Source organism: Triticum dicoccoides, chromosome 3A, assembly GCF_002162155.2.
Source record: "Triticum dicoccoides isolate Atlit2015 ecotype Zavitan chromosome 3A, WEW_v2.0, whole genome shotgun sequence".
Classification (NCBI taxonomy): domain Eukaryota; kingdom Viridiplantae; phylum Streptophyta; class Magnoliopsida; order Poales; family Poaceae; genus Triticum; species Triticum dicoccoides.
Genome location: NC_041384.1, coordinates 97299025 through 97307104, shown reverse-complemented (window position 1 = coordinate 97307104; position 8080 = coordinate 97299025). Strand labels below are relative to the sequence as shown.

The 8080-nt window shown below is 52.7% G+C and overlaps 1 protein-coding gene across 1 annotated transcript; it reads left to right on the top strand.

The window, feature by feature from the left end:
• Positions 1-928: 928 nt before the first annotated feature.
• On the top strand, positions 929-4601 carry LOC119267345. The gene has a single exon (XM_037548720.1). The coding sequence runs from the start codon at positions 1217-1219 to the stop codon at positions 4481-4483; it is 3267 nt and encodes a 1088-aa protein (XP_037404617.1). The 5' UTR covers positions 929-1216; the 3' UTR covers positions 4484-4601.
• Positions 4602-8080: the final 3479 nt, after the last annotated feature.

Sequence of the window (8080 nt, the reverse complement as noted above, 5' to 3'; positions counted from 1 at the left end):
TCACGCTGGGTATATGTGTTACCAGCCAAATAGGATAGCATATGGCTAATGTATTTATATAAAAAAATTATTTTTTTATATACATTTGAAAAAAGGGAAAAGATTTTGAGAAACATGATTTTTTTTAAATATGAAGAATTTATTTAATGGTATACCGTGGTATGGAGGGAAAGGGTTGGCGGGAACATATGGCGGGAAGGGGTTGGCGGGAAACGGGTGGCAGGAACATATGACGGGAAGGGGTTGGTGGGAAACGGGTGGCGGGAAAATATTGAGGAAAAAGGGTTGCGCGAAAATATTTTTTTTTAATGTCTAAGATGGGCAATGGTTGCATAGTATTTATATACCAAAATTTAAAAAAAAAATCGCTTCGGCCTAACGTAAGCCGAAGAGTGTAGCCATGCTATTTCGGTCAACCATTAACGTGAAAAGGTGGGCCCAAGGACTTTTCGGCCTACTCCTGACCAAAAAAGACTTTTCGGCCTATTCCTGATCAAAAAGGTCTTTTCGGCCCAAGTACGCACCTTTTCGGCCAAGGCAAGGCCGAAAAGTCCATTTCGGCCAAAGTGAGGCCGAAAACACCCTTTTCGGCCCACCCGTGACCGACGGGGTGCTAGTTTTAATTTTTCTCCATTCTTTACTATAGTTTCCGAATTTGCTATAAAATGCGTCATAGTTTTAAAAAAAAAATCGATTCACCAGAGGGCACATGCGACTCTGCCGAGCAACGGCCGCGATGCCCGCCGCGGCGGTCGCACGCACCACCTGCACCGTACCCTCGTCAACTCCCGCCCACCTCTCACAACATCACAGTGGCCACATGACACGGCCAGTGGCAGTCTGTAACCTCTGTTTCTGTGTCGCTTCCTAGCCAAGTCAACCCAAGCTACTCAATACAATATGTCCCCTAATCCCATGAAGCCCACCAACAAAAATAATGCAACCGAAGCATCCATCCATGGATTATTATTTGACACCATCCTCCAAATGATCCAATCTGGTCCAGGTATTCTTCTAGATCTGGCACATTCTGGTCAGAGATCCATGCCCATGCACGGCGTACTAGAGCAGCGGAGGTAGCGCCGTCCTGCCGTGCCGAGCAGTTCTTTCCTGGGCACTCGCTGGCGAGCTGGGCAAAGGGACCGGAGAAATTTCTATGTTCTGCTCAGTAACCAGATCGCCCTAGCTGTGAGTGTTAGCTTGCGGTGTTGCAGCAATGGCGGTGACCACGCTGCAGTTCGTCGGCGCGTTCCTGCTGCCGCTGCTTGCCGTGGCTTCGTCGTTTGATCCGTTCCACCGGGACGCCCAAAGGATGGATCCCATGGGCGGCGGCCGGCAGCAGGGGCCCTTCATCCCGCACGAGTACGTGCGCTTCGCCGACGTCAAGCGGCAGTGCCGGTCCGTGCTCTCCGCCGCCGCCGACCTCAAGTTCGACGCCAACCGCGCCGCCGCCCTCATGCCGGAGCTGTCCTTTGTTAAGGGCGACTGGAAGCAGGACGTCGACGACGGCGCGCCGCTGATGCCGTTCGACGGCACCGACGCGCCCGAGGGCGGCGCGGCAGGGGCGATGGCTGACCCGCTGCCGCTCGCCACGTTCATGCTCACGCACGTCGACGTGGCGCTCCGCGGGAAGACGGCGCTCAACGTCAGCGGCGTCCTCGGCGTCGCCGTCTCCCGCAACGGCACCGCCCCGGAGATGGGCCCCTACGTGTCGCCGGAGCTCAAGGTGTGGCCTGGGAGCACCGAGATGAAGATACTCTTCGAGGGGGTGTACACCGAGACCGGCGACGGCGAGAGCGTGCTGTGCCTGGTCGGCGAGGCCGTGCTTCCGCGGCGCGGCAAAGACGCCGCCAACCCGTGGGACTGGGCCAAGAACACCGACCGCAACAACTTCCAGCCGCCAATCACCCACGACAAGAACATCCTGCTCGTGCTCCGGTACCCCACCACGCTGACGCTGACGACGCGCGCTGTGCGCGGCGAGCTCACGAGCACCAACGGCAAGTCGGACGCCGGCTACTTCGGCGCCGTCACGCTGCTGTCGCAGCTGGGCGCCTACTCCAACTACAAGTTCGGGTCGGAGGAGCTCGTGAGCACGGTGTGCAGCCCGCAGCCTTACCGCGACGACATCCTCGGCGACGGCCGTGGGATATACAGAGGCGGCTCGCTGTGCGGCATCCTCGACCTGTTCACGTCGGAGGACGTGTTCGCCGTCGTGCCCAACTGGAAATGCAACTCGTCAGACGCTCTCTGCCGGCGGCTCGGGCCGTTCGAGACCGACAAGTCGGTAGACGCGACGGACGGCGGGTTCAAGGATGTCAGCATCGTCATGCAGGACATCCGTTGCGAGCCGAGTACCGTTCCTGGTGAGAGATCGGCCAAGGTCTCAGCGGTGTTCCGGGCCGTTGCACCGTGGGAGCACCGGTACACGGCGGCGAAGAGGAGCGGGCTCAGCGGCATGACGCTGGCCGCCGAGGGCGTGTGGCGCCCGTCCACGGGCCAGCTCTGCATGGTGGGGTGCCTCGGCGTCGGCAAGAAGGCGTGCCACTCCCGCGTGTGCCTGTACGTGCAGACGACCTTCTCCGCCACCCGCCGGGGCATCGCCGTCGGGCAAATCACCCGCATCGACGGCAAAGGCGGCGTCGCCCACTCGCCGCTGACGTTCAAACGGGCGGTGCACCCGTCGGAGCTGTGGAACCGGTTCGGCGTCTCGGGCGGCGCACCGATGAGCATGGCGTACGACTACACCAAGGCCAAGCAAGCTGGGGAGTTCCTCACGCGCAGCGAGCCGTTCAACTTCGGCACTGCCATAGCCAAGTCTCTGCTGAGCTATCCGCGTTTGGCGGGCGACCTCACCCGCGACCTGTCCAGCCTCGCCGACGAGCTCACCCTCCACGTGCCGGCCGTGCCCGACCCGTTCCCTCGCGAACGCTTCGAGCGGCCGTTCCTTCAGCTGGAGGTGCTCTCGCTCGGGCCGCTCGTCGGCCGGAATTCGCCGGGGTTTCCAGGCGGCACGGATGGACTTGGCAAAGAATCCAATCCCAAAGAGTCTCCCTCCTCGGAAATGCAGGCAGCGAGGGCGACGACTCTCCTCAACGTGTCCGCGGAGCTGACGCTCTCCGGGAGCCCCTACCTGAACGTGTCGGCCCTGTTCCTGGAAGGCGTGTACAACCCGGTGGACGGGCGGATGTACCTGATCGGGTGCCGGAGCATCTATGCGCCGTGGCGAGCCTTCTCGGCCATGGGAGCGCTGGAGGACGGCATGGACTGCTCGATCGAGATGAGGGTGGACTACCCGCCGACGACGGCGCAGTGGCTGATCAACCCCACCGCGAAGGTGCACATCACCAGCACGCGCGACGCCGGCGACCCTCTGTGGTTCGACGCGACGTCGCTCCAGACGCTGCCGATCATGTACCGGGAGCAACGGCAGGACATCCTGTCCCGGCGGAGCGTGGAGGGGATCCTCCGCGTGGCGACGCTGGTGACGGCCATCGCCGCCGAGTTCAGCCAGCTGATGTACATCAAGGCCAACACGGACGTGATGCCGTACGTGTCCCTGGTGATGCTGGGCGTGCAGGCGCTGGGGTACAGCATGCCGCTCATCACGGGCGCCGAGGCGCTGTTCGCCCGGATCGCCGCCGCGGGGGGCTCCGTGGACGGCGTGGCGCCGCCGTCGTACGTGGTGGACAAGAGCCAGCTGTACTGGATCATCGACTGCGTCGTGAAGATCCTCATCCTCGCCGCGTTCCTCCTGACGCTGCGGCTGGCGCAGAAGGTGTGGCGGTCGCGGATCCGGATGCTCACGCGCTCCCCGCTGGAGCCCGGCCGCGTGCCCAGCGACCGGAAGGTGCTGCTCTACAGCTTCGGCGTGCACATGCTGGGGTTCATGGTGATCCTGGGCGCGCGGTACGTGAGCGCGCTGGGGCGGCCGCTGCGGCAGGAGGACTCGTACATGGACGCCCGCGGCAGGTCGCACGCGCTCCGGCAGTGGGCGGTGACGCTGGAGGAGTACGTCGGGCTGGCGCAAGACTTCTTCCTCCTCCCGCAGGTGGTCGGCAACGTGCTCTGGCGGATCAGCTGCCGGCCGCTGAAGAAGAGCTACTACGTGAGCGTGACGGCGGTGCGGCTGCTGCCGCACCTCTACGACTACGTCAGGGCGGCGCCGGCCATCAACCCCTACTTCGCGGAGGAGTACGAGTTCGTCAACACCAGCCTCGACTTCTACTCGGCGTTCGGCGACGTGGCCATCCCGCTGCTCGCCGTCGCGCTCGCCGCCGCGGTCTACGTGCAGCAGCGCTGGAACTACAAGATCATCAGCAGGACCGTGAAGACGCAGCAGAAGAAGCTGCAGCACCTCGGCTCCAGGGTTTACGAGCGGCTGCCGTCCATGTCGTCCGGCAACTTCGAGGCCGAGCTCGTCTCCGGCGTCAACGAGGCCGTTGGGCTCGTCGGGCCGCGCCGGGACGCCAGCCTCGGCTAGGTAACAGATCGGACGGTTCTCTGTAGGTTGACAATGTATGTGCTTCGTCTTCTTTTTTTCTTCTAAAAATCAAATGTATTTCTAAAAGTTCAATAAAGTTTCACACATCTTTGAGCTTTACTCCATCCTCTATAACACTATGCTCCCTAATTTTAAAAAGCCCACATTCAATTAAAGTCTTCAAAAGTTTGGTCACCCGATTTTTATCGGGTCAACAATTTCTCAAAAGCTCTATCATTCAATTCTTTTATACTATACACACTATGATTCCTAATTTTTAAGGCCTCAAAACTAATTGAGGTTTTAAATTTAGAATTAGGTCACTTGATTTTGATCGGGTCAACAATTTATTAAGGAGCTCTCAATTCTTTTAATTCACTATGTTTTCTAATTTTGAAACTCTTCTATTCAATTGGGGTGCTCAATTTTGGATTTCGTTTATGATTTTGACCGTGCCAACAATTTTTCAAATCAATCAGCAATAACCGGCATATAAAAACATATCAATCAGCACCGTGTTATATAAATAATAATAAAACACACTCCATCATCTCCCCCACCTGCCAAACTAAATATTATATCAATTGTAAAATATAAAGGGTATTAGTATTTTGAAAAGTCAAATTTCTATAACTTTGACCAAGTTCAGAGCAAAAAAATATCAACATCCACAATATATTAAAAAACTGTATGGAAATTCATTTCATGATAAATCTCATCATACCGACTTGATATTATGTATTTAGATAAATTTCTCTACAAAATTTGATCAAACTTAAAAGATTTGACTTTTCAAAAAAGTAATACACCTTATATTTTAAAACATATTTTTTTAAGAAAACCAACAACACCAACTGGACAACAAGGCACACCCAACCCTTGTAATTTGTGCCAATCTCGGCCACATTAGAGGCTAAGCACGCTTCGCCGCGCCGTTCTTCAGTCGTGGGATTAACTCTTTTGTATCTAGTACATTATGGTGATCGGTTGTTTTATTTAGATTTTATTTGTGTTGGCTTGTGTTTAATTTATGTTCTAACAGTGTTTTTGTGTTCGTATACCGTGTCAGCTTATTGTTGGAGATACTATTTGTTTCGAAAGGAGCGTAGACTTGTTTGGTGCATGGTTATGATGTCTTTACACGTTCTGATTTTCGTGTCAGCTCGTGGTGGTTGTTTGAGCCTCTCAGGAGCTCCTATTTCATGTTGAACCCGTGGAATTGCCGCTATAGCGCTCACATAGGCCGCCCCATGAAGCTCTTGCTCGCTCAATTTAGCTCCCTGCTCCTCTCGCGCGCTTAGTTCTTTTTTCGCTCACCCCATGTCTAGCTCTATAAAATAGGCTAAATTTTTATTCATATTTTTAGTTTAATTAAAAGATGTTCAAGAATTTTTTAAATACTGTAAATGTTAAAAATTATGAATTTTAGAAAACATTCATGAATTTTAAAAAAGTTCACAAATAAAATAAGTTTTCAAATTTTAAAAATGTTCAAAACTTTAAATGGTCTTGAAATTTAAAAATATCCGTGAATTTAATATTAATGCATCCGAGTAAAAGTGAATTTAAACAAACGTTTTGCTTTCGAATGTTTACGAAGTTTAGAAAGCGCTCATGAATTAATGCAGAAAGAATAAAAAATAAAAGAGAAATAAACCAAACATCACACAATCTTACAAGCGGGGCACTCAGCGACCCCATAATCCCTGAAGCACCAGAACGTTTCAAATCATGGGAACTTAGTATCTCTGTAGATTTTGGAATTCTCTGAACATCACTGACAAGAACTCTAGAACTGATGGCTCCAGAACTGTCCTAGTGCTGATTAATTAATTTATACTGTAACTGATGCTGATACGCATGATTTTCAGCTTGCAGCGACCTTGCTTAATCATGTGACAACCATATTGAGCTTGTGCTGCATAATTAGCTTTGAGCAGAAGCAGAGGATGGTCATGTGCTTCCCCGGGGGGCCAGCGACCGATCTGGCGTCGGGTCTGGGAGGCCAAGGTTCCCCTAAAGATGCGGATTCTTGCATGGAAAGTTGTGTCCGGCGCACTCGGGACGAACGGATGCAAGAAATATTGACACATCTCGCCGCGAGATACATGCCCGCTGTGTGGTACGGAGAAAGAAACGAGCTTCCATGCCTTAGTGTCTTGCGTGCATGCTCGTCAGGTGTGGACGAAGATGCGCCAGGCATGGGATCTCCCCGATCAGGATATACTGCAAGATTCAGGCAATGAATGGTTACTAAATATTCTGCTTACTGCCATGATCACATGCGGGATTGCACCATAATGTTAATCTGGAGGATTTGGTCTCTGCGATCAGACTTGGCTCACGGCAAGGCTATTCCATCCGCTGATGTGATAGCGGAGTATCTCCAGAGCTATATGTCTTCTTTGCAGTTGTCTAGGAAGTTTACCATTGAAGAAATTATGGAAGGAAAGATGCAGTTGAGGGAGGAGGCCCTGGTGATACAGCGAGCTGTAGTTGTCCCTCAACCTTGGCCGAGACCACCAGCGGGTTGGGTCGCCTTATCAGTTGATGGAGCTTATTCTAACTCAGACGGATCGGCTGCTACAGGTATGATCCTACGACGAACTGATGGTAGCGTTATTTTTGCAGCCTACATATGCATCTTCAGTTGCAATGACGCTCTGGAGGCTAAGATACATGCCTTAATGCAAGGTATGGCCTTGGCTATTTCAACACTCTGAGTTGCCTGTCATTGTTCAGTCTGACTCCTCAGAAGCACTCCTGGCATTGAAAGGAGACAGTCTTTTCTGTTCCGCTTATGGAAATCTAGTTGCTGAGATCCAACTTCTTATGAGTGAAAGGGAGTTTATTCCTTCGAAAATTAAACGTGATCATAATAGGGTACTAGATCGATTGGCTTTGTATAGTCGTACGGAAAGTACTACTGCTGTATGGCTAGGTAGAAGGCCACTTTGTGTGGAGGAACTTGTACCACTCGATTGTAACCCTATAAATTTGAAATAAAATCCTTTTACCCTCGCAAAAAAGAAGAAGCAGAGGATGGTCTAGGCAGCTACCTGTATCTGTATGTGATGGAGTCATGGAGAGGGCAAGCTCGACTCTACTGTGTGCACGGATATGGCGGAGTCCTTTCTGTATTTGGTTTCGTTTCCATAGTTCATGTGTTCTCGGATCCCTTTATTGGGCTCCACCCGTTTGTTCTTCATTGTAAAATAGGGTCTAGTTTATTGTATATCATCCACACAATATCCACCTGACGAGACTGTGTTTCCTTATTTCAACACCGGCGTCTCAGTTGATCCTACTTCCCTTGAACATGCCCTCACGTTTTCATCCGATGAACCCGGATGTTTATGTGCGTAAATATGACTTGTCCTATTTATCACCTAACTTGTCCATTGTAGGCGATATTGCTCTGTGTTCTCCTCGGGTGCCTGTTGCTGCTCCGCCGCCTCTTGACGTGCTCGACGTGCATGCGCCGGACGTGCATGTCACGCCGCTCGATGCAAGCGCGGCTGCTTCGCCAGATGGCAAGCCCGCAGTCGTGGCTGGGTCGCCACCCTCGCCTGTCGCGGGTGGGTCGCCTCCCTCGCC